The 26782-nt window shown below is 31.3% G+C and overlaps 1 protein-coding gene across 1 annotated transcript in view; it reads right to left on the reverse strand.

Moving 5' to 3' along the window:
- Positions 1 to 26782, reverse strand: part of MORC3 (MORC family CW-type zinc finger 3) — a 71068-nt gene that overhangs the window by 22210 nt on the left and 22076 nt on the right. Inside the window, exons 3-10 of the mRNA XM_074300599.1 lie at positions 22148 to 22280; positions 14780 to 14994; positions 11594 to 11741; positions 10788 to 10935; positions 7942 to 8073; positions 7219 to 7338; positions 3375 to 3472; positions 1324 to 1428 (exon numbers count right to left, since the gene is read on the reverse strand). Coding sequence (XP_074156700.1) covers positions 1324 to 1428; positions 3375 to 3472; positions 7219 to 7338; positions 7942 to 8073; positions 10788 to 10935; positions 11594 to 11741; positions 14780 to 14994; positions 22148 to 22280 — 1099 coding nt within the window. The remainder of the gene's footprint in view (positions 1 to 1323; positions 1429 to 3374; positions 3473 to 7218; positions 7339 to 7941; positions 8074 to 10787; positions 10936 to 11593; positions 11742 to 14779; positions 14995 to 22147; positions 22281 to 26782) is intronic.

The following is a 26782-nucleotide window of genomic DNA, read 5'->3' on the forward strand; positions in this document are numbered from 1 at the left end:
GCTGTAAAAGTGATGTTTTCAATATGATAACAATTTGGGAAAGTCAAGAGTGTTCAACAATTTGAAAAAAGTTATGCCCTAATCCTAAAGGATAATGCCAAAGAATGTTCAAATTATCAACAACTGCACTCATCTCACACACCAATAAAGTTAGGCTTAAAATTCTGCAAGTTTAATAGATGAACCCAGAATTACCAAAAAAAAAAAAAAAAAAAAAAAAAAAAGCTCTAAGAGGCAGCAGAACTAGAGACTGAATTGTCAACATTCAATTGGATTACAGAAAAAGCAAGGAGTTCTAGAAAAACATCTATTTCCATTTGCTTCATTGACTACACGAGTTTTTGACTATGCAGCTCACAACAAAATGAAGCAAGTCTCCAAAGAGGTAGGAGTAACAGATCACTTTACTTATCTCCAGAGGAATCTGTATATGGACCAAGAAACAACATATATGCATGCAGAACTCATCATGCAAAATGTCAGGCTGGATGAATCAAAAGCTGGAATAAAGATTTCCAAAGAGAAATATGAACAATTTCAGATAGGTAGATGATACCATTCTGATGGCAAAACGTGAAGGATAATTAAGAAACTGCTTGATGAGGGTAAAAGAGAAGAGCATAAAAGCTGGCTTGAAGCTTAACATTAAAAAAAACTAAGTCCTTGGCAACTAGCCCCATCCCCTCCTGGCAAATAGAAGAAGAAATGGAAGCAGTGTCAGATTTTATATTCTTGGGCTCAATGATCACTACAAATGGCGATTGCAAGTCTATGAAATTAAAAGACAATACTCCTTGGAAGGAAAGCTATGGCAATTCTGGACACATACTCAAAAGCAAAGCATTATTGTGCTAATAAATGTATGGCTTTAAGGGTTGACTAAAAGAAAAGTTGAGTAGTGTAGAATCAACACTTCGGAATTGTAAGGCTAGAAGAGACTTTTTAAGAGTCCCATAGACAGCAAGGATATCAAATCAGTCAAAACTTAAAGAAATTAATTCAGACTACTCATTAGAAGAATATATACAGAAGCTGAAGCTTAATTCTTTGGTCACATTATAAGAAGATGGAACTCATTGGAAAAGATCTTCATGTTGGAAAAAATTGAAAGTAAAAGAAGAAAGAAACAGAGGAAGATAAAATGGATAGTGTCAAGGGAACAAAGAACATGAGTTTGATTAGACTTGGGATACTGTGGATAGAGTAGTCACAAAGAGTCTAACATGACAATGAACAAACAACAAAAAGAAGTTTATTTCCAAATAATGTTATAAAAAATTCCGTTTCATATATCATCATCATATTTCACGTGCATATACTTACTGTATATCTTCAACTGGCAAATTTAGAGGATATTCTGTATTTTTCTTCACTTTCATTTCATTCCAATAATCATTTAGCTTTTCTCCCAATGCTGCTATGGTAAGCCTAACAAAATAAAAGGAAATTTTCTAAAGATCATAAACATAAAACTTAGATTATAGATTATACTAAGAAAAAGCATTAATTCAAGAATGTATTATGGCAGGAAATCTCATATTAATATTGTTGTTACATTTTATCAGAACCCGTTTAAAAAACAAACAAACAAAAAATATTTCTGAGTTGCTGCTTTGAATTATTTTGTTGACTTGGCCTTTAGGACATGACCATGAGGAAATTACAATTGAATTTTGTCAGAGCTTATACAGGGAACTATACCAATTTAGATAACTCAGCAAGCTAAAAATAGCTTGGAAATATAATATTAAATAGTATTGTTTCTAGGGGATTTGTGCCTAAAACACCAAGTACAGTAATAACATTTTTTATTTAACAAATCTAAGCTATATAAACATATGGTGGACTGTGATAATCTAGACAGGATAAAAATATTAAGTTGTTTGATTTTGCATCATCACCACCACTACAATAACAAAATCAAAAATCATGCAGTAGCAAAAAAGGATGCTAGCCCTTATTTTACTACACTGGAGGATTCTTTTGGGAAACTTTTAGTATTCTTCTCCTCCCTTTTTTAACCTATTTCCATAATGTTCCACAGAAGCTATTTTATGCATCAAAAGAAAAATGACAGAATTTCTATGCTATTGAGATGACAGAGGAATAGTTATATATATTTTTTGAATTCAATAAAAACTTGTGAGAAACAATTCATTTGGAATCCTACTCTATCTATTCCAATCAGTATCAATCATTTTGATATTCTACCCAAATTATATAGGGATAGATAGGTTCTTATATTGTGCCTCAAACTTTAATGTAATGTTCACTACTTATTTACCAAGTTATAAGACTCACTGGCACAACCATAAGAATACTGACAAAGATATTTCCTTCCTGCTTTACTCAAATTCTATGTCCAAACCTAGCAAGATTGAGATTTCTTAATGCCTTGGAAAGTCCCCCAACTTTAAATTTAAGTTCACATCCCTTTCTCTTGTCCAGCATGACCAATGATCATTTTATGACCATTTAGTCAGTGGAGATGTCCCATGCTTTACCCAACCTATGACCCCTCTCCATCTCCCCCCCTCCCCACCCCTACTGATGTAATTTTCCCCTCAAAAGCAAGGTCTACCAACCAATGAGACTCTGTCTTACCATGCCTCTTTTGCATATTTGGGTATCAAACCTAACAAGGTCATGAAAGAAGGAGGTATCTCCTTCCTCAGATTTTGAGGAAGATCTGGGGTCTACTTCAATAGAGAAGACCATGGGCCCTTTAATAAAGTGCCATTGGTTCAGAGTTCTGCCAATTTTTTTTTTTTTAATTGTAGATTGGACAATTTTAATCCCCACAAACTTATTTTGTTTTACCCAATCAGAAATAGTTGCTCTTCAGGGACAGAAAAGTTCATGACAAAAAGCAGATACAGATCCCAAATGAGGAAATTAAATGGTAACACCATAATTGATGGGCAAACTGCATATATAATCTCCTCTCCAGATTATTTCCTCCTTCTTACACTGGCAGGTTGGATTCCTAAAGGAATAGCTAACTCTCCACCCTCATGTTCAAAGTACTCCACAACTCCCAGAGCCCTAAAAGCATAGTTTGTGAGCCCCCAAGTGGCATACTTGTCTCTCATCAAAGAATAAAATTAGCTAAAAGCAGCAGCATTTATTGATAAATTATAGTAGAGCAGTAGCAACAAAATATCTCCCCAGCAAATACACAGATCACTAGGAGAAGTGGGAGAAATTAGAACTTACCATAGACTTCATGGAACTCAGAAATATCCCATGACCTAGTAAAAATGTCCAATTTAGAATACAAAAAAACTTAGCTAAAAACATAGATATAAGAAATGTTTTCTAAGCTACAACTAAGGAAGATGCTCATAAAAAGAATGTAGTGAGTTGTGATGTACCTGTACTCATTTGTGTAGTCAAAATCTTGTTTATTGTGAGTTGGCTTTAGGAAGTTACACTCTATAATTCCAACTACTCCAACACCCATGTTGTTTGCCTGAAAAGGAAAACAAAGCAAAACATAAAATAAACTTTGCAGAAGTAATAACTTTATGTGCAAAATGCAAGGTGTAAGAGGGAGGAAGAGGAGTTTTATTTTGAATCAGTGTACTATAGTTAAAACAACACTAGCCTAAAGACAAAAGACCTATATTCAAGTTCACATGCTTTTAGCTAAGTATCTTGGGCAAGTCATTTATCCTTCTGATTCTCAGTCTTCACGTATAAAATAAAGGTTAAAGTTATAATTCTAAGATTTGAAGTAACACTTAAATGTCATGTTTCATTAATAAAATCACTAATAGAAAAGAATGTTCCAACATGGCCCACTCAAATGGCAGTGTATAGCAGAGAATGGTACTATAATAGAAAAAGTACTAGGATTTCTAATCAAAGGCCCTAGTTCCAAAGCCTAACTCTACATAACTATCTGTGTTCTTGGCCAGGTCAACTAACTACTCAAGTCCTTGATTTCTTCATATGTAAAATAACATTAGACTAGATCAGGCATTTTTTATATCACACACAAAGCCTCATTTAAAAATTTAAATATATAAAATGTGTAGGATTACAAAGGAAACTAATTATACTGAAATATAGTTATCAAAATATTTTTAAAAAAACAAATGTATAGATACCAAGTTAAAAACCTCTGGACAACATGGTCTCTAAAGTCTCTTTTCAGCCCTAAAGGAGTCTAAAACCTATATAGACCTTATAAGTCTAAAACCCTTCTTCTGGGACCCTATAGTATTTAAAAATAAATTTAAATAAGTCCTTCTATTTTCAGGAATAAACAACCTTTCAAATATTTTCCAGTGTTTTACATGATTGCCTATATATTAAAATATTAACCTATATTAAATTGCTTGCCATCCCCATCTTAGGAGAGAGGGGAAAATTTGGAATTAAAAATTTCATTAAAAAACAAATGCAAAAAAATTTTCCACATGTAATTGGAAAAAAATACCATTTAAAAGAAAAAAAAAAGTTTTCTAAAATGGAATGGATTCTCTGACTTCCAATTCTGGATTATGGAAGAAAACTGAGATCCTCCATCCTCATTTCTATTTGTACTATTACAAAATGATATTAAGACAATAATTTATTCTGAAGTGCTTGGTCATATCCGAGTAAGAACCTTAGTCTTTTTTTAACTCTTGATTACAAAACAATTCTCTGCATTAAAGTTGAAAGAGCAATTCTGATACCTATAATAATAAAATTATGGCAATGACTGGTTAAGGGAGAGAGGCCTCTGACTGATCCAATAGTCTTTCATTGCCCCCAACTTCCCCAAACTTGACAAGATTAAAGCAATGAGAAGGAAGGAAAACGTCTGTGATTTCTTCAGTTAATCAAACTATGACCAGCTGGAAAGATGAATCCTTACAGTAAGTAACCAAAGAGGAAAGCCTCCAGGGATCATAACCTAAGGTCCACAAACAAGAAGAGAAGTACATGGATAGATTTCCGATACCCATAATTTTCTTTATTAAATAATTGGAAAATTATTTCAGCATAACTTGTCTTTCTTTAATAATTCTATGCATTTTATTTTAGGCACTTAAAATATTCTGGAAAGGTGTCCATTAAGATTTACCAAACTACCCAAGTGGTCCAGAATACACAAAAAAGTTAAAAACCCCTACTGTGAGTTGTGACAAAGTTAAGTGATTACTGGACTATTGATTGAAACAAACTTTTAAACTCTCAATTCAACTCTGAACCTTTTGTTGTCTTGACTATGCAATTTTCTCTATTGTCTGGAAATGCCATGAATTATAATTCCAATATAACTTGGGGGGAAAAGAGATTTCTCAGGAGTATAAAGTAATTTTAATTATTTGGAATTATTTTCAGACCCTTTAGGCTGAAATGTTTTAAATTAGTTCAATCTAAAATTAATTTTAAACTGTTTATATCAAGCTTGTGCCTAAAATGAAGAGGTAAAAGCATTCTCCCCCTTCCCCTCCATATGTATCTTCACTCCTGAGCCTTGAAAATTTAGCCAAAAAGTAAAATAGGTATGATTCTTGTTCTTTGCTATTACTTGTAGATCTTCCTGCCACCTCCAAATCTTCCTCTGTGATTTACTCCTGATCCAGATAAAATCATCCTAGATCTGAATCCATGTTATCTACAGATTCCTAGGTTATTCATTCTCATACTCTTGATTACCAGGTTTTCAATCTCCTCAACTTCTACAATCTGCACCTTTATTCCAATATAGTCATTCATAGGGATGCTCATACTTAGTATCTAATCATCCTTAGTGGCAACAGTAGTAGTAGTAGTTGTTGAGTTGTTTCAGTTATGGGTGATTCTTTGTGACCATGGGGTTTTCTTGGCAAAGATACTGTGGAGTCCAGGCAAAGAAAACAGGGCTAAGTGACTTGCCCAGTTCACATAGCTAATAAGTATCTGAGGCTGGATTTGAACTTAAAGAGATGAATCTTCCTGATCCCAAGCCCAGTGCTACATCCACTATATCATTTAGTTGCCCTAAGGTAGTAGTCTTTGTCTTTGTCTTTCCAGCTGTTTCTACAATTCACTTGTTTTAAATTTTGTTCTCTATCCTTGCCATGACATTCATTTTATTCTACCTTCTTCCAGCTTCCCAAGGATACAAACCATGCTTTTGTCCTTACTATTCTATCAAAATCTTGACCTTTTAAGTTAAATAGATTTATACTGTCCTTGACCTGAACACACCCCACTTCACCTTACTATTTCTACTCATTCCTTTCTAAACCCAAACCTAGGTAATTCCCATGATCCATCTTCTCCACTCCTGCTAGAGTCACATAATCATGTGTTAACTAATCTCAGTGGGATCCTCACAGCTACAAACTGATCCTCTTAATTCTTCTGCTTAAATTTCACTCTATCAAGAAAACTAAAGCAAAACTCTTTTATACTGAAGCAATCTAGAGTGTACTTTACCAGTTCTAACTCAGATGACCTCACTCCATATATCACTGAAAAAACTGAGATTATGTCTCAAACTCCTCCCCATGCCAATTCTATATCTCAATACCAACCTCCTCCCCCATCCTGTTCTCATTTTTCCTAGTCCAAAAGGATGAGGTGATCTTACTTGTGCTTTTGATCCTTTTCCCCTCAGTTCCTCTGGGAATTTAGTCTTTCAATCATTTCTTTTCTTTCCTTAATATTTAAACTCTCCTTATTCAACCGCTCCTTTTCTGTCACCTAAAACTATACCTAATCTAGATCTCCCCATCCTTATAAACCTTTTATTTGGTCTAGCCAGGAAGGTCTCTTTATCACCTGTCCTTAACCTTCTTTTCCAGGATGTCTCAAAAGTCCTAGTGTATTTTTAGCTAGTAATAGTTAAAAAAAAAAAAAAAAAAAAAAATTTTTTTAAACTCTGAAGACTTGTGGCCTAAATTTATCACCTTGTAGAAAAAAAGAATGGTATTTCCATTCCTTTTTATCGTTATAATTTACATTTAAGTTATCAGAACTTTTAATTGCACTAAGACTTTTGGGACACACCCCATATTACTTGCTCTTCTGGAATGCATAGTTTAGTTACAAAGTTTTTCCTGGTAACAGCTACTAATGTCTTTTCCCTCAAAATTATCATGTACTTATTTTGAACATATCAAAGATAAAATATTTTACTTCTGTTTTTCTATTTTTAGCAATATTTCTACATGTGCCCATTTAAAAATTTTATAGCATAATTCTGTTTTTTTCTTTTCACAATCAAACATTTACCTTTAACTGGCACCCAACTCTTTCATAAGCCTTGATGAGTCGGTTTTTGTGGTACATCATTATCCCATAATGATCTTTGTTTCTGCAGTTAAATCCAAAAGTAATTCTTACCGTTTTAGGCTTTAAAAATTAAGGAAAATGACAAATGCCTTAAAATTCTTATTCATAGATTCTCCAAAATGCCCCTTTGCAAAACAAACTAACAAAATCAAGCAAAAGTCCTTCCATGTGAAAAACTTCCTTATTCATGACTGAAATTCCCAGACAATTTTACTGCAAAAAATTCTGAAGTAACTTTAAGTGGGTCATCAACAGTAATCTAGGAACTAGTTTACATAATTTTCCTACCATCCCTTGTCTCCCACATTACTCAAGATTACTTTCATGTAAAGATTGCTAAAGTAAGGCAAAAATTGGAGAATATTAATATAAGTAAAAGAATAAGCCTATAAAGATCTATTTCAAATGCTACTCATATACAAAGACAGTTTGCTTAAATCAGAGTTAAAAAAATTCAATATCATTACCTTTTCATGAAATTGAGAATTATACTTTTTCAAGCTTACATTTTCCACAAAACTCTCAGAACCGTGGCCTAGGTGATTCTTTTTGTTTAAAAAAAAAAATTCATCATTTAGTTTTCTTCTTTGAAAAGTTTTGCATGATAGCTATAATTTCAGCTTATCACTATACAATATAATATAAATAATCATCAAAGGATACAGCTAAAAATTTGGGTCTGTAAACATCACGTTCAATGTAAGCAAGACTTTTGGAGACCAACTGTGTCTTCACTTTCTGTCCTCTTAAAATGATTTGCATTCTTGGTTTTAAATATAGTATACTGCAATAAGCCTGAAAAATAACAGTAATTTCCATATTTAGACAAATAACTCATATTTATATAGCACTTTTCACAGAGATTTAAAAACAAATACATCATTCATGTTTACAGAAGGATCAGTTCATCTTCAATAAAGCAAATATATTGATTTATAACTCATTTGATCTACTTTTAGTGAGAAATCATCTTAATTCTTTAACATTAAAAATGAATGGGATTACTGTAATAAGCGTTCAAGGAAAAACTTTCAAATTCAGGAAGACAAAATATGGAAGAAGTAAATAATTTCTAAATAGCATTTTTCGTTAATTTCACTATTTTGTCTTCAAAATTTAAAATATAATGAAGAGAAGATATTTTCAAGTTCCTTATTTGTACTGTAAAATATGTTAAATGCTTTAAAATTTAGGCAAAAGTTTTACTGACAAATTAGATGTAAGTACTTTCAGATTACCCATAATGATGAATTGCCACACACACACACACACACACACACACACACACACACACACACACACACACACACAAGCAATATGAAACATATTCATATCATCAGTAATTTTTGGTATTTAAAATTATATGAAAATGCATTACATAAAATACACCAATTGACAACTAAAACTGACTTTTGAACTTTCAGATGCAAAAATGTAACAATTCAGTAATCTTTGTTTCAAGTTAAATGAACACATACTTTCAAGAATGAAGTAGATTTACTTTAATGCTTTCATATACTTTCATTCACTGAAACATTTTAGGGGTAAGATAACATCCATAGATTAATAGTAGCCAAGAATGAGTTTTTGTTTTGGAAACTTACAGGGAATAAATTGACAAACCCTACCTGCAGTAGGGTGAGAATTGGGGAGAAGGTGATTTGGTCCTGCCAGTAATAATAAGCCAGAGGAGGATCCTACCAATCAGTAGACTAGGGCTTCAGAGTAGAAGAGCCAGATATTTAAAGGTTCATATACCCAAAAATTCTTATGTTACTCAACATTTTTTTGCCTTAAATTGCAAGATTTTATTAAAGATAAAATTATTTTTAAATGCTTTTGGGGAGGTAAAAAGCTATTTGCAAAGAAAAGAACTGAAAAAAGATTCAAAACAAAATGATTCAATTGTTGAAAAAAAGATTAAAGAGCTCTTTAGACATCATACTTCATATATGAGAATAGTGTTTACAACTACTGAAATAAAATCAATAACTGACAGTACAACTGATATAAGCATCATTCTTTGAGAACTATATCATTAACAAAATCTTAATTGCAAAAGGAAATTAAATAATTCTTGGAAAGTAAAGTAGGAAACTAACACAAAGACAAATTCTTCTCCAAATTATTTTTAATGCCAGTTACTAGAATATTTTTATGAAGCAAAGAGCTCTTTTGTCTTAAAAAAAATAAATATCAAGGGGCAAGGGACAGCTAGGTGGCACAGTGGATAGAACACTAGCCCTGACGTAAGGAGGACTTGAGTTAAAATCTGGCCTCAAACACTTAACACTTCCTGGCTGTGTGACCATAGTTAAGTCACTTAACCCCAATTTCCTCAGCAAAAAAAAACCAAAAAACGTAAATATCAAGGATATGCAAAGGTCAAGGTTGAAAAATTATCTGTGTATATGTTTTGAATATAAAAAGCTTTTTAAAAAGGGTAAACATCAAGAGGAAAAAAGATATTCAAAGCAAAGACAAATATTTCACTTTTTTTAAATTTTCAGACTCTTGATGGAATTTCCATAAATCCATAGAGATGGAGTTTAGAAATGGCATTTTAGTCCTTTTTCAGTTTGCTTTTTTAAAATATCAGATCTGGGACAGAAACAGCTACACCCAGAGAAGGAACACTGGGAAAAGAGTGTAAAATGTTTGCACTATTGTCTCTCTACCCAGGTTACTTATACCTTCAGAATCCAATTCTTACCGTGCAACAAGAAATTTGGTTTTACACACATATATTGTATCTAGGATATACTGTAACACATTTAATATATATGGGATTGCCTGTCATTTGGGGGAGGGAGGGGAAAATGTGGAAAAGTGAATACAAGGGATAATCTTGTAAAAAAAAAATTGCCCATGCATCTGTACTGTCAAAAAAAATTATAATTATAAAATTAATAAATTATAAAAAAATAAAATAAAATAAATATCAGATCTGTTTTTAATATTATATCCCTGATACATTCAAAATCACCATCTATCTCTGGGTTCCTCTGAACTGGCTTTCTTACTAGCTACTACTACAAAGAATGACACATACTTGGGAGATCACAGAATTAGCCTTGATAAGTTCTACGTAATTTTTTTTTAACTCATTAGGTAAATGTTAAGCTTTCAAATGTTTATAAAGCTTGAGTTTATGAGGTAACCCTCATGATGCAATGAAAGCTTAGCTTATCTTACAATAATACAGATGCAAATATACATATGTAGTCTCATTCTTCCTATGATCCTAGTGTACCTCAAAACTTGACTCAAACATTTTTTTTCTACTAAAAAACACATTAATGTTCATCAAGGATAATTAATAAATTCCTATCTAATATCCCTCTTATTTTCAAAAAAGTTTCTGAAACAAAAAATCCCTAGAACATTTTTGCTGTATATGAAGTTCATCATTCTTTCATAATTTATACTAACAGTTAAATTTTTTATTGGTTCTCTTCCACCACCATCACTTCTACTGGACATTTCAAAAATTAAAGATAAATACATACCCTCAAGGAATAGTCACTTTCAGGAACTATTTGATCCAGTCTTTCTTGTTTTTTGTACCCTTTTTTCCCTGTTTCATCTAAATCTTCAGGAATTCTAATGTCATATTTATCCTTATCAAATTCAAATTCTGTTATTCCATTGTTGTCTCTGCAATTTTTTTAAGAGACAGAAACTGTTAGACAAGTTCACAATACAAATAGTTGAGAAAGTAATCAAAGTAATCAGAAATGACAAAAAATTTTAGGCTTTTAAAATATATCATATTTATGGAAACATTTTTCTCAATATGTGTTTTATATATATATATATATGTATATATACATGTACACACACATATAGTTTGATTTGTTAATATTTATATTTCATACAGTGAATACTTATTTTAACATCTTAATTTCTCATCAATTATTCACTTATCTCCAAAAAATGTATCTATGAGATTGTAATAACAAAATAGATTATCCCCATACCCATCCTAAAACTTCAGGTTTATTGAGTTAGTAACCAGCCTTCCCTTTTCTTTATTTCTTTTTGTGATTTAGAGACAAATTGGGATGTAAAGTGATTAGCATGGAAATCGATTGGGAAAGAATTTGCACAAGAAATATAATTGGTCATCAATGTGTCTTATGAAATTGTTTTAGTAAAAGCAAAAGCATAATGGAGCCATATATAATTTTGAGCGTTTTTCAGTGTATATGCATTTTTATATTTCAGTGTTATATAATTAAGGATAATTTCAATAAAAATACTGATAAATATTTTGTTTAATGGACCAATAATTAACAGAAGACTTATACATTACCTCCTAAGATTCCAAATGATGATTCTTGTTCCTTTTTTACCCATAATAGCATCAAGTTCAGCCAATAACTTCTGTTCCGTAGGAAATAAGGAATGGTCCAGAATTGCTCTAAGACTGGCTTTTGACTCAGCTAAATTATAGATCTTTCGTATGTCCCAAGTTAAAGATTTAATATCATCAATATGTTTTAACAAAATGAGATCAACCCATTGCTTAAAAAAAAAAACAAAACAAAACACTATTTTCTCAATTTAAAAAAATATATAGTACAAACAGAAATTCAAGACAGATATTTCAGAATTAACCTGGATTTTTCCAAAATAGTCCAAAAAAGTAATTTCTAGAATTTCTAAAAATTTATGTATGTCTTATCAAAAAGACAGTTAGATCCTTTTTTTTAAACCAATATTAAACCATCTCTTTTCGTTTCTTTTTAGGTTAAGTGGACTTTATGAGTGGTAAAATTTTATTTCTTTGGAATATAAGCACCCAATAATTATAGTAATAATGCTTGATAAACTATTAAAGAGAACACCATAGTGATGGCTTTTTCAAATATCAGGTCTTTAGAAGTTTTGAATAGCACAACACTGTACTGAACTATGAAGATGATCTTACCTAAGAGTTTGTATTTTTAAAATATATGGAGAATTCAGTCAAATTTATAAAAATATAAGTCATTCCTCAATTTAAAAAGTCAAAGTATATAAACAGGCAATTTTCAGAGAAGTTTTGCCATCTATACTCACATGTAAAATGTTGTAAATCACTACTGCTTAGAGAAATGCAAATTATAACAACTTTGAAGTACTACCTCATACCTATCAGATTTGTTAAGATAATAGAAAAAGAAAATGATAAATGTTGGAGAGGACGTGGAAATACTATAAGACTAATACATTGTAACTGCAGCTATGAACTGATCTAGTCATTCTGAAGAGCAATTTGGAACTATGCCCAAAGGGCTATAAAACTGTGAATACTTTTTGCTCCAGCTGTGCTACTACTAAGTCTGTAATCCAAAGAGATCATAAAAGAGGGGAAAGGATCCACAAATGCAAAAATGTTTGTAGCAGCTCTTTTTGTAATGGCAAGGAATTAGAAATTGAGTAATAACCATCAACTGAGAAATGGTAGTGTATGAATGTAATGAATGTATGTGATATGAATGTAATGAAATACTATTGTGCTATAAGAAATGATGAAGAGAATGATTTCAGAAAGCCTGGGAAGACTTACATGAACTGATGCTGAGTGAAGTGAGCAGAACCAGGAAAACACTGCATACCATAAAAGAAAAATTATGTGATGATTATGAGAGACAGTGATCCAAGACAATTCCATTAAAATTGAATGGAAAATTGAAATGGAAAACATTAGAAAAAGAACTACAGAGATTGAATGCGGATTGAAGCATATTTTTACTTTTTTTTTTCTTGTGTTTTTTCCCTTTTATTCTGATTTTTCTTGCACAACATGATTAATATAAAAATAAGTTTAAAATGAGTGTGTGTGTGTGTGTGTGTGTGTGTGTGTGTGTGTGTGTGTGTGTGTGTGTAAAACCTATATCAGATTGTTTGTTGAATTGGGCAGGGAGGAGGCAAGGAAAAAAATTTGGAACTCAAAATCTTACAAAGATTAATGATGAAAACTATCTTTACATGTAATTGGAAAAAAATAAAATACTATTAAGTAAAAAGTTTGTATTTTTAAAAAAAATCATATCACAGTCTGTAAATATGTCTCATATATGTAAATCTAAAAATGTGTTACTGTATGAAATCATAAGTAAATCAGGAGAGCATGGAAAAATGTACTTGTCAGATATATGGATAAGGGAAGTTTATGACAGAACAAAAGATAGAGAGGATCATAGCAAGTAAAATGTTTAATGTTGATTATATGAAATACACACACACACACACACACACACACACACACACACACACACACACACACACACACATATAGTTATTTCCCAATTTGAATATAAACTCATCAAAGGATATGAAAAGGCAGGAGAAGAAATCAAAGCTATAGTCACATGAAAAAAAAAATGCTCTAAAACAGGGGTTCTCAAAGTAGGGCCCACGGGCCAAATGCAGCCTCTGAGGACGTTTATGCGGCCTGCAGGTTTATGGCAAATGGGCTGAGGGGTGGAGACGGAGTGTGAGTTTTTGTTTTCACTATAGTCCGGCCCTCCAACAGTCTGAGGGACAGTGAACTGGCCCCCTATTTAAAAATTTTGAGGACCACTGCTCTAAAACATTATTGATTAGAAAAATGCAGATTAAAACAACTCTTGAGATACCATCTTAAACCTATCAGATTGGCTAACATGCTAGAAAAGGAAATGGACAAAAGATGGAAGGGATGTGCTGGTGGTGAAGTTGCGAATTATTCCAAACATCCTAGAGAACAATTTGGAAATATGACCAATGAACCACAAAATTGTGCCTACCCTTTGACCAAGTGATACTATCACTTGGTCTATATCCCAAGGAAATCAAAGAAAAGGGATAAGGATCTTTATGTATATATAGATATATAGCAGGTACTTTTTTAGTGTCAAAGAACTAGAAATGGCAGAATGGCTGAAGAAGTTGTGGTATATAACTGTTATGGAATACTACTGTGATATAACAAATGATGAACAGAATGGTTTCAGAAAAATCTTTGAAGATTTATATAAATACATACAAAGCAAAATGAGCAAAACCAAGAGAATATTATGCACAATAAAAGGAACAGTGTAAAAATGTTAAACTTATAAAAGTCTTAATTTCTGATCAAGACAATGATCCAAGTCAATTCCAAAGAATCCATGATGAAAAATGATGAAGCATAGTTTTTTTTGTTGTTGTTGTTTATTTTTAATTTGTTTATTTCATGTGTATGTATCTAAGTGTTTCTTTTGCAACATGGCTAATAAGGAAATGTTTTAAATGATTTCACATATTTAATTGATATGGTACTTGGAATCTCTGTTCAGTAACTTTCCTTTTGTAACTTAAACTTTTTAATCAAAAGGATATGGTCCAAGTAAAACCTGTCAAAAAGGCTACCTTAATTCATCAGAGAAACAATTTATACATTATGGCTAAGTTGAATTTATACTAGCTTCAATATTAGGGGAAAAAAAACAAGCATCAAAAACAAAAAACAAAAAAACAATCAAAAGGATATGGTCCTTGGTGAATGCTACAATCGGGACAACAACATGTTCTGCTTTTGTAGCTTCCAGGTAGGTCTGTGACAATAAGCCCACACTCATACTTTCACCATTTTTGGTAAAAATAATTGCATCTTTACCTAGGCGCATTGAGCCTGATTTGAATCCATTTCCATATAATCCAATGGGGACACGACCATTCATTGAAATTTTATCACTAAAGCCAAAACTGGAATCAAAGAGATTAAAACTGTAACTACATATAACTTGTTATATTATTATATTATTACATACTTACCAAAAAAAGTTGTTATAACATTTTTTCCTGCATGTAATATTCATACAAAATTCAACACATTTCATAAGAGAAAACAGCATGGAAAAAAGAGATATAAAAATCATACAGAAGAAAATTATTTATCAAAAATTAGAGTTAGTTCAGGGCACCTGGGAATAAGTGTCGTAATTTGAAAAGAAGAATAAAAAGGATGGAGAAGAGGAGAAACCCTTAAAGAAAGTGGGAAGGGAAAGGAAAAAAGGGGGAAATTGTCTCATATAAATGTAGCACACAATGAAGAGTTTTTAGAACAAAGTGAATTCAGGGGAATATGGAAAACTTGAAGCTCATTTTCATCTAAATTGGTTAAACAGAATATATGTAAATACATTGACAGGAAGAGAAAAATAATTTACTGAACAGTGACATCGGAGAGAAAGGAGTTAAGGAAAAGGGGGGGGGGGGGGAGCAAGAGAGACCAGATTAAGGAAGGCATTAATGTATAACATACTCCATGCAGGAGTAGGTTAAAAAAAAAAAAAAAAAAAAAAAGATGTGAAAGTAGAACAGGATCAAGGGAAGCACTCAAACTCACAAATATATGTATATAGGGACCACATGGCATAGAATCTAAATTTTTTGTAAAGTTAGATGAATTAAAGGGAAAAAAATAATAAAATTTAATAGTAGGGAAACTAAACTAAACTCAAAAACATATAAATCTAGCCAAAAAATAATCAAGAAGTTAAAAACCTAATGAATGATATTTAGAAAAGTTAGATAAGTTACTGAATGGCAACAGAAAGCCCTACAACTATTTCTTAGCTATGCATGGCATCTTCAGAAAACCTACTGGGTAATAGGATACAAAGACTTCACAAATAAATGCAGAAAAGCAAAAAAAAAAAAAAGATTAAATTAGTCTTTTAACCAACTATGATTCAATGAAATTATCCTCAGAAGAATCTTTGAAGTAAAGGTTAAAAACTATTTGAAAACTAAATAGTTAATCTAAAAGAATAGGTGAGTTAAACAACAAATCAGAGAAATAATAATTTCATTAAAGATAATGACAATAATGAACCAACAAATCAAAATATGTAGGAGGCAGACAAAGCAGTATTTAGGGACACACTTTGATCTCTTAAAGCCAGAAATAAAAGATCAATGAAGTAGACATGTATCCAAAAATAAAAATTAGAAACTAAATTAATTTAAAATACTCAATTTAATGCCAAAATAGAAATACTGAAAATACTTATAGGAGCTCTTTTTTGTGACAGAAAGGAAATGGAATCTGAAGGTTTTCCCATCAACTGGGGAATGGAACACTATTCTGCTGTAAGATATGAAGAGCATGGTTGAGGGTGAGGGGAGACAGGACATTGAGAAGATGGTATAAAGTAGTTTTAAGTAAAGTGAGCACAACCCAGAAAACATATGCTATGATAACAATAATAATTCGGAGCAACACAATGACCAACCATAATTCCAAAGGACTCACAGATGAAACCTGCTATCTACTTCCAGACAGACAGCAGATGGACTCAGAGTATATATTTAAACTTTTTTTTAATTCTCAGTCTTTTTTTTTTTTACATGATTAATATGAGGATTTATTTTAAATAACTATATATACATATATATGGGTGTGTGTATATATTTATGTATATGTATTTTTAATGGTGGAGCTTTTTCTTGCCTTTTCAGGCAAGGGTTGAAGGGGGAAAAGAATAAGCCATTAAAGAAGAAAAAAAACTGAATGAAAAGAAAAAGACTCTGAATTTAGGCTAGATACAGGAAATGCCAAGAAATACAGATGGAAAAATATATTTGATAAAAAGAGTTAACTGAGCAAACTACACTAAATTAAGGAACAAATTAATATCAATATTGAACATATATGCAAAAATTATATGGAATATAAAGGAAAATTTAATTAAATTATAGGGAGAAAGGGTAAAATTATAGTGAAAGGAGAGCTCAATGTACCCCTTTTATGCCCACATAAGTCTAACCAAAAAATAAATACTTAAGCTAGAATTTGGAACTCAAAATTTTTAAAATAAATATTAAATTATTTACCAATATAATTAGAAAACAAGGAAATTATTTTAAAGGAGAAAAAAATTTTAATGTAGAAAAACTGAAATACTAAAAATTTATTTTATGTACCTCAAAGCAGTACAAATTATATTAAAATATTCTGAAGAAAAAAAAATTAAAAGTTAAATAAGTAACACGAAGCTAAAGAACAGGTGGGTGAAAGAATAAAACATAGAAATAAATTATTTCATTATATAGAATGTCAGCAATAGGACAACATACCAAATTTTGAGGATATAGTCAAAAAAGTCCTAAGGAGAAAATTTATAACCCTAAACGTTTTCATCAACAAAACAGGAGGAAAAAAAAAATTTCAACAATTGGGCATTCAATAACAACAAAAAAGAAAACCAATTAATTTTAAAACTCCAATTAAACATAAAAAGAGAAATCTTGAAATCAAAATGATTAACAAAAATGAAGGTTAAAAAAATAGAATTAAAAAATAAACCTAGCCAAGTTAAGTATAATCCTGAATGGGGGGACAAAACAAGGGACATTCAATGAATTGCCCAACTTTCAAGATTTTGTTGCAGAGAGACCTAAACATCATAGAAAATTTGATAAGTAAAATCCAAGAAAAATATACTGTAAACATCAAAGACTAAATTCAAAGGATTCAATATGGACAAAAATGTTTTGTTTTATACATGGAAATATAAACCATATGTCTAAGACTATTATTGTAATTGGGTACTTCAAAAGAAAAGATTGAAGTAGAGCTGAGTTTGATGTGATTCTGAAAAGCAAAACTACATAGGAATATGGATTAAAAAAATTATCTTTTACAAATGAAATTCAAGCAAGCAAGAGCTGACACAGAAGAATTGGATTATGGAGGAGAGCATAATGCGTATATATCTACGAGAGTAAAAAAAAGTCTTCTAAATTTATAAATAAAAGAGGGAAGGAATAGAATGAGGGGAGATAGAAAATTATGTGAATTAACTGGAATGGGATAAGGTATTTAGATTAATGGAAATGGGATAAAGAGGGAGTGAAAGAATTGGGGGAGAGGATAATGGAAGAATCTTTAGAAGAAGGGTAAGTTAAGTAATAGAAAGGCAAAATACCATGAAAAAGTAAAGCAGATGAGTTGGCAAGGAGAGGAAATAAGAGATACACGCAAATATTATAATGAATATCAGGAGTAGAATTTATTAGGAAAAAAAGCAGGGGTAGAAATCATTGATCTCAAAGTTAAAGTAGCTTTAATCAAAAGAGAAAAATAAGGCAGCTACACTATGTCAATTATATGAATCAATATTGTTTTAGACTATTTAAAATAAGAGATAGTATAAGATTGAAATATTGCTGTGGTGTTGGAAATGAGTTGGTGGATTTAGAAATATATGGAACGACCTAGACTAATAATGAAAGATGAGATTATCTACCTTTGGAGAAATGAAGGAAGCATATTATAGCATTACACAGATGTATATGAATGTATATATGGATATAAGTGTATAGTTATAGTTATCTATGTAGATATGTATGTATAAATATATATACATGCAGACTTATTATATAAGTATGTAACTGTATATATAAATCTTATACCCATGCTTAATTAAGGTCTTCCCGGGAAAGTGGGCAAGAGTAAAGGGTGAAAAAAAGAATAAAATAAAAAGTATACAGAAAGGAACAAAAAAAACCTAAAAGAAAGCAGAGAAAACACGGACAATTCTGAACAAAAATGTGTAGTGTTTATTATATAGACTTTCTTGAAATGGAAAGTTATAGGTTCATATTTTGAATCCTCTAATATTCTGCTGTACACATGATGATTTTTTTTCTTTTTCTTTTTTTTTCTTCTTTCTATTTGGTATTTAAGTTTCAAATAAACTTTTTTAAAAATCTTAAAACTTAAGAAATCCATTAAATTCTTAATTCAGAAAAAAACCTAATTCCAGATTTCAAAAATAAAAAGGTTGAATTCACAACCAATAAAGAAACAAGAGAAATTATTTTTAAAACTATTTCACCTAATTATATGCCAATGAAATGGGCAATGTAAATGAAATGGATAAATCTTTACAAAAATTTGTAATATGGTAAAAGCAAATATATAATATGGGCTATATAATATCCATCTAAAACTAAGAGCCCATAATACATCTTTGCTTTACCTGCTTTATCTTACTATAAAGGCCTCTTATTTATTATCTCTATTTCATGTAATATGAGGGATCAGATTAGGACTTTACAGAAAATTGTAGTTAATCAGTTTATGAAGCTTATTATCCTAAAATGACATACAGTAACTACAGATTCAGAAAAGAGTTAAGGACTAGATCCATATCAGGAATATAGAGCTAGCAACGACGCTTCCTTCCATCTTGCTGTTAGGAAATTACTGACTGATTGAATCTACCTGCATCCTACAAGAATAACTAATGGCATAGAAATAACACACTTCCTCTGATTATACAAGGACAGACAGTAGTAGAGAGATAACAGGTTTCTTTAAACTAAAAGTGATTTATAGGAAAGCTGAACTTCTAAACTTATGAATTTATTAACTTAAAAACAAAAAGCTGAACTTCTAAACTTATGAATTTATGAACTTAAAAACAAAGAAATGTGACTTTACACAGTTTTATAAAATGTTGATACAGAATCAATTACAAAAGGGAATCAGAATCAATTTGATTTTCTCATTATCCAGTAGGAATATAAAATGATGAATGTGTCAGAAGTAGCAGATATATTAAATTATTTCCAAAAATGATGGGGGGAAGGGAGAAGAAGAAGAGAGGAATTGGAATCAGCAATTAAAAGAAACCATATAACAGAGCTCAAAGAGCATTTTTATTAGGTTGTCTAAAATCAGATTTCAAGGGGCTGACAAACTATGGATGTATTGAGAAAATAGATACATTAACCTCACATGGCTTTTTTCCAAAAGATTTTTTTGGGGGAAATTATTTCAAGCAGAAATACGAATCTGAAGAGGAACCATTAATAGAGATAGAAAAAGAGCAATTCTAAAGCTAAGATAACCTTAAGGTCATAGGAGCTATAAAAAGGGAACTGGCTATCCCAAACAATTTTATTACCACCAAAATCTAGAAAAGAATAATTTTTACAAATAAGTAATAAAATGATAAAACAGTTCTCCCTTATATAGGCACAGTTAATAGTTTGATTATAGCTGCAGGGGAACTCCAGAGATTTAATATTGGCTCTGTTAACTTTTTTTTTTCTGTGATTTCAATGAAAAATATGAATAACATGTTTATAAAATTTATAAATAAAACTGTGGGCAAAGACCACTAACATGGTAGAAGACATTATACCAAAATATTCTCTCAAAGCTAGACCAAATCTAATCAGATGAAATTTAACAGGCATAATTATGAAATGCTATACTTAAGTTCCAAAAGACAATTACCTAAGTATAAGATAGGGAAGGCATGGTAAGCAGTTTATCTGAAATAATTTCTAAAATTCAATAATATACAGCTTCCAAAAGGTAAATCTTTTGATTTTTCCCCTTTATTTTAATCTCTGACCAGAAAATACAGATTAAAATTTCAATTTGACCTGGTCAGATTGCCTACTGAAAAGTTTCTTGGTAAGTAACTAATGTGATTAGCAGAGGCGGTCAAAGTTAATTTCAACGGATTGCATTCAACACAGGCCCCTGCAATTGTGATCTGATCAAACCTAAAGAGGGCATTCTAGGAGAAATACATAATTTAGATGAATATTATTGCCTCATGGACTGTGTAGTACATTAAAAGTCAAAATCAGTTTATAAAAGATGACACAAAGTAGTGGATGAGGTCCAAAAGGAGACCCTAACAAGAAAAAAGCTCCACAGATATAGTGTCATTTAAATTTGATTTTTATCAAGAACAGGAATTAGGAGATTAAAGAACTAAGTGAAGGCATAGAAGAAAGGGACCTGGAATATTTGGGAGTTAGAGAAAACAGTCTGGCTACAAATGTAGTGAACATGGGAATTATCTAATACAAGATAAGGCTGGAAATGAATGATGGTGGAATGATGCTTCCAAGTAAGTCATCCAAATCTAAAATGCTTCATGTAATACCACCTCATTCTGTTCTGGCATTTTGTAGCATACCCCTAAACTTAACTTCTCTTTATATTTCTACTTTTTCTCAACCAAGTAAAAACACATCTCTACTAGGATGATCTCCTCAAATGAGTTCCAAAATTAACCATGCTATCCTCTCTTTGATAAAATTTATATTGTAAAGAAAAATAATTTCCCACAAAATACTCTTTAACATCTATAATCAGACAAAAATAAGGAAATGGAGAGATCTGGCAAATATTTAAAACGTTATATATTTATGTATAATATATACTTGCTCACAAGTTCTCAACATATACTTATACATTCCATCAGCTTACAAAAAATGACATCAAAAACATGATCATTACTATGATAAAAACTATGCTCTCAGAAGACAAAAAAAATCAATAATCTTTAGGGGTCTGATATCTCCAAACACTGCAATATGATCTGATCTAATAGAGTAGCCTCAGATAACATATTTTGAAATATCTAAGAATACAAAGTCAAATAGAAATGACAGCAGCCAGGGTTGGTCACCCTACAAATTCTTTGCTTCCTCAGAGAATCTTTTTCCTCAAACCTTCTTGCCTTATGTTTATCATCTCCCATCATGCCATGTTCTCCCATCAAAATCTGCTCTCAACTAGCCACAGTTTAGTTGAGAATATGGTAACAGTTAGATGTGTTCCTCTACTCCTCCAGGGCACTCTAAAAGCTTAACTTATGGGAATGACACAAAAATATCAGTGTTAGAAGAGGTATTCTAAAGAGGGAAAGCTTCCTCCCTCTCTTCAGAAGTAATACCTAACACTGAAAAGTTTACAAAACAATTGCTATAAATAATGTTTATAGATTTTGTATCACACTTTGAAACAAAAAATACAATCTAATCCAAGTCATTAACCACATAAACTAACCATTTCAAGGAACTATATGTATTTTTTACTCACCTTAGCATCTTATGTAACTTTTCTGAAGTCATGCCATTTCCATTGTCAGTAAATGTCAAGCATACGATGTCATTAATAACAGTCTTATCAATCCATATCTGCTTAGCATTCACATCAGGATCATAAGCATTATCTAATAAAATCACCAAAAAGAGTGTTTTATTTTCTATCAAGCAACTTATATTTTATTTGCATATAACAGCTGGTTAAAACACTTCAAAGATACACACTGGCTTAAAAGAGGATATTATTTTTTTTTTTAAAAGAAAAAGAGAATACTAATTTAAAAATTCAAAATGCTGCAATTTCCTAAAATATGACATGTAATCCTTAACAGAATTTCTACAATAACTTTCTACAATAAAAGTACAATATTTCAATCCTTCAAATATAAAATTGATCATTTGACAATTTATACTTTTGTCAAAAGGATATGGGCAGAGGATAAGGCAGTAAAGAAAGCAGGTAACTTATTTTTCAAATTTAATTGTTTTAACAAATTAAAAAATAAGACTCCAAACAACTCATTTAGAGTAATTTATTAATCACAATTTCTCGGGGCTTTCACCCATCTATAAATGACTCTAATAATAAGAAAAATAAATAAAACAAAATCCAGGTAACTATTACAAAATCTTAACTTCTAAGAGAAAAATACAAAAGTTGTAGAAAGAAGAAACACAATTAGATTTCATTAAATAGCTCCACCCAAAGACTGGCTTCATTTTTACTAAGCAGTCTGTTCTGAGATTCTTAATCTTTTTTATTTCATGAACAATCTCTATGACACTATGTCATTATTATAGTCAAGTGAAGCCTATGGATCTCTTTTCAGAACAATGTTTTAAAATGCTTAAAATTATAAAAAAATATTGAAACATGGTTATCAAAATTTTTTAAGTTCATACAGATCCTCTGCCTAACTACTTAGCAAGAATGAACTAATTTGATAATGTAAAGTTCCTAAGAATATAGTTCACTAGAGAAAAAAAAAAAAAAGAAAAAAAAGGAGTCATAGTTCAGACAAAGTGTTGCCAAAAAAAAGCAGTTTCACAAATAACATAGATTTAAGGATTATCCAAGATAGCAACAAAACAGAAGGTGAAGGAATAAAGATGGTACTTCCAAAAATATAAAGTACAAGTTAAAGGGCAAGAAGGATTTTTCACTGATTCACCAAAAGAATGTATTTTGGCTACATATACACAAAGTATAAATCATTGTTCTAAAAGAGAAAGTAAAAACTTTGGAAAGAAACCTTTTACTCTCCAGCTTATAAAGGAGGAAAAGAAGGTATCATCTGAAAAAACAAAAACATAAAGAGACAGAGAAAATTCTAATCAGTATTAAGATAACCAAATTAAAAGTAGGAAAAATAAGATGTATAAAAGGAAAGGAAGATCTCTATAACATGTGAAGCTAATGAATAAATATAATGGTTCTTCTGGGAAAATATAAGTCTCCTAAAAGCACTCCCAGTGTTTTAGCTCTTCATGCAATATATCACACACACACACACACACACACACACACACACACACACACACACACACACACACACACACACACACAGAGACACACACAAAAAAGGTTAAGAATCCTGGCTACGGAGGCAAAAAGGATTATTTTAAGAAGCAGAAACTCCTGTACTCCAATAAATGTTTCCAACAATCCAAGAATGCTATCATATGAAATCTAATCCTATTCAGAAAGCAATGCATATTGATCATTGATACTTGAGCACTAACCCCCTTTAACTAGGAATCATTTGTCAACCTAAGAAATCAACTAAAGTCTAAGTCTAAAGCAAAGGTTTCAAAGAAGTGGCCAGCACTCTTTGCCCCAAACTATATTAAAATATAATAGGAAACACTTTTTAAAAATAAATAAAAATATAATAGAAAAGATACTATTAATATGTAGTTTTCTAAGTCAAAATGCAACTAGCAGAGACCTTCAAGCATGTTTTCTATTTGTGCTTGACAATGCTAGTCTAAAGGAACTGTATTACAGTTCTTAATAAACTGAATACTGTAACTGTTGAGTTATTGTGACTGACCTTTTTTTTTCCTTCAATATTACTTTATTTTTCCAAATAAATACAAAGATAAGTTTTCAATATTTATTTTTGTAAAACTTCATATTCCAAAATTTTCTCTCTTCTTCCTTTACTTTCCCCCACCCTTTCCAAGACAGCAAGCAATCTGATATAGGCTAAATATGTGCAATTCTTTTAAATATACATCCAGAGTTGTCATGTTGGGGGGGGGGGGAAGGAAAGGGGAAAAAAAAACATAGAAAAAAGGGTAAAAAACAGGTGAAAAATACTATGTGTTTGATCTATATTCAGTCTCTATAGTTCTCTGTCTGGATGAGGATGACATTTTCCATCCCAAGTATGACTGACCTTTTGAAAGACGTTAGCAAAAAGCAGAGGTACCAGAGCATTAGAAAAGGGCAAATGTTCTCATCTACAAAAAGGAAAAGAAGATGAATACCAGAAAAATCATAAACCTATGTGCTAAATTTCCTGGCAAAATTCTGAACACACTTTTAAAGGAATTGTTTCTGAGTCTTTTAGAAATGGAAACAGTGATCACCAAAAGCCAAAAAAGCTTCATTATAAACAGGTCATGACAAAATAAGTGCACTTACTTTTCTGAAAGGAAAGTAGGCCATGTGTCTCAAGGGAAAAGAAGCTGAATCTTGTGTCAGAGAATGTAGTCAAATCCCAACTCTAGCTGTCAGAAAAACCTGGAAAGTCCTTAATGAGCTCATGCAAAGTGAAACATACTATGTACAAAGTAATAGCAAATATAGTGGGACGATCAGTTGTGAATGACTTTGATAGTCTCAGCAATACAGTGATCCAAGATTACACTCTGAAAGATTTCAGATGAAAAGTGCTATTCCATATCCAGAGAAAGAACTGATTGTTTGCATACTTTTTTTTTTTTTACTTTATTTTTCTTAAAAGATTTTTGGGAGGAATTGGGGGGGGATATGTTTTCTTTTGCAACATGACACTATTCAAATGTTGAGCATGACTACATATGTATAACATATCGAATTGCTTGCATTCTCAATGGGAGATGGGGGTGGGAAGGAAGGGAAAGAATCTGGAACTCAAAGTTTTAAAACTGAATGTTAAAAATTGTTCTATATGCAACTGGAGAAAAACAAATTACTAAATTTAAAAAATGCTTTGCAATCATTATCTCATTTGACCCTTGCAAGTGGCAAGTATTATTATTATCTCCATTTTACATCATGAGAAAATTAAGAAAGAATAAAGGTTAAATGATTTGCCACAGCTAGATCTGAGGATGTGAACTTAGATCTTCCTGAATCTAGGCCTATCACTCTATTCATTTTAACACCTAGCGGCCTCTTTGCAGTTAACAAATATGCATTGTCAAGCAAAACAAATCTCTGCATTAGCTATTATATTTCTCATTCTGCACATTGAGTTCAATACCTCTTCTATGCATAACCTATATCCCCCAAAAAACTAATTAGGCCTATAGCCTCAATGAGATAAAAGAAAAAGGAAAAAGATTCACAACTACAGAAATATTTACAGCAATGTTTTTTGTTGTAACAAAGTCCTGGAAACAAAGGAAGTACCCATTAACTATGGTATGGCTGAAAAAATATGACTGTGATGGAGTATTACTACACCATAAAATGACAAACGAAGTAGTTTCAAAGAAACCTGGAAAAGTTTCTATAAACTAATGCAGAGTGAAATAAGTAGAATCAGAAAAGTAACATATACAGTAACAACCCCATTATAATGAAAAATGATTGAAAGTTTTAAGACCTCTCATCAAAGTAATGACAAAATGACTCCAGAAGGCTGATAAGGCAGCATAAGTAGATGGACCTAAGGTGTCCATTTGAGGTATACTTTTTTTGGACATGAAATATGAGTTTTTTGCTTGATTATTCTTAAGAAGATTGTTTTGGGGGGAAGGGGAGGGGAAGCGAAGAAAAAGCTAGAGGCAAGAAAACCAAAAGAGAAAAAAATATAATAGGATCAATGAAGCATTTCCTAAAATGTACAGCAAAGAACTAAGACTGAAAAAAATGTCAAAATATTTGGTAACTATGATAGTATGATCAGATTTAAGGCTAAGGACACCTTATAAATCATCTAATCTAACCCACTCCTTTTTAAAAATGTTACTGACAACTTTGGAAAAAATAGTTTCAGCTGAATGATGAAGGCAGAAGTAAAAATGTAAAGCTTTTAGTAGCGAAAGTTAAGAAGTGCAGGCAACAAGGGTGGATGGTTTTTTCCTATAAGTTTGGTTGTGAAAGGGAAGAAAGATTTTAATGGCTAAAGAAGATAATCAAGTGAAGGTTTTTTAATCATGGGCTTATTTGCAAGCAGAAGAGATGCAGGAACACTAAAGATCAAAGAGAGTGATGAATGAGAGAGAAATCTGGAGACAATGACAGCAGAATCATGCACAGGTAGAGGAACTGGTCTTATCAAGTAGACTGAGAAAAAGGGAACAAAGAATGAAAGAATATCAAAAGTTTTAGAGATACAGAGAAAGGGAGGATGGAAAGTTCATGGTAAATGGCCTCTATTAATCTGCAAAATATAATGTAAGGTCCTCAACTAAG

The sequence above is a fragment of the Sminthopsis crassicaudata genome, chromosome 3 (genome assembly GCF_048593235.1).
Source record: "Sminthopsis crassicaudata isolate SCR6 chromosome 3, ASM4859323v1, whole genome shotgun sequence".
In the NCBI taxonomy this organism is placed as follows: Eukaryota; Metazoa; Chordata; class Mammalia; order Dasyuromorphia; family Dasyuridae; genus Sminthopsis; species Sminthopsis crassicaudata.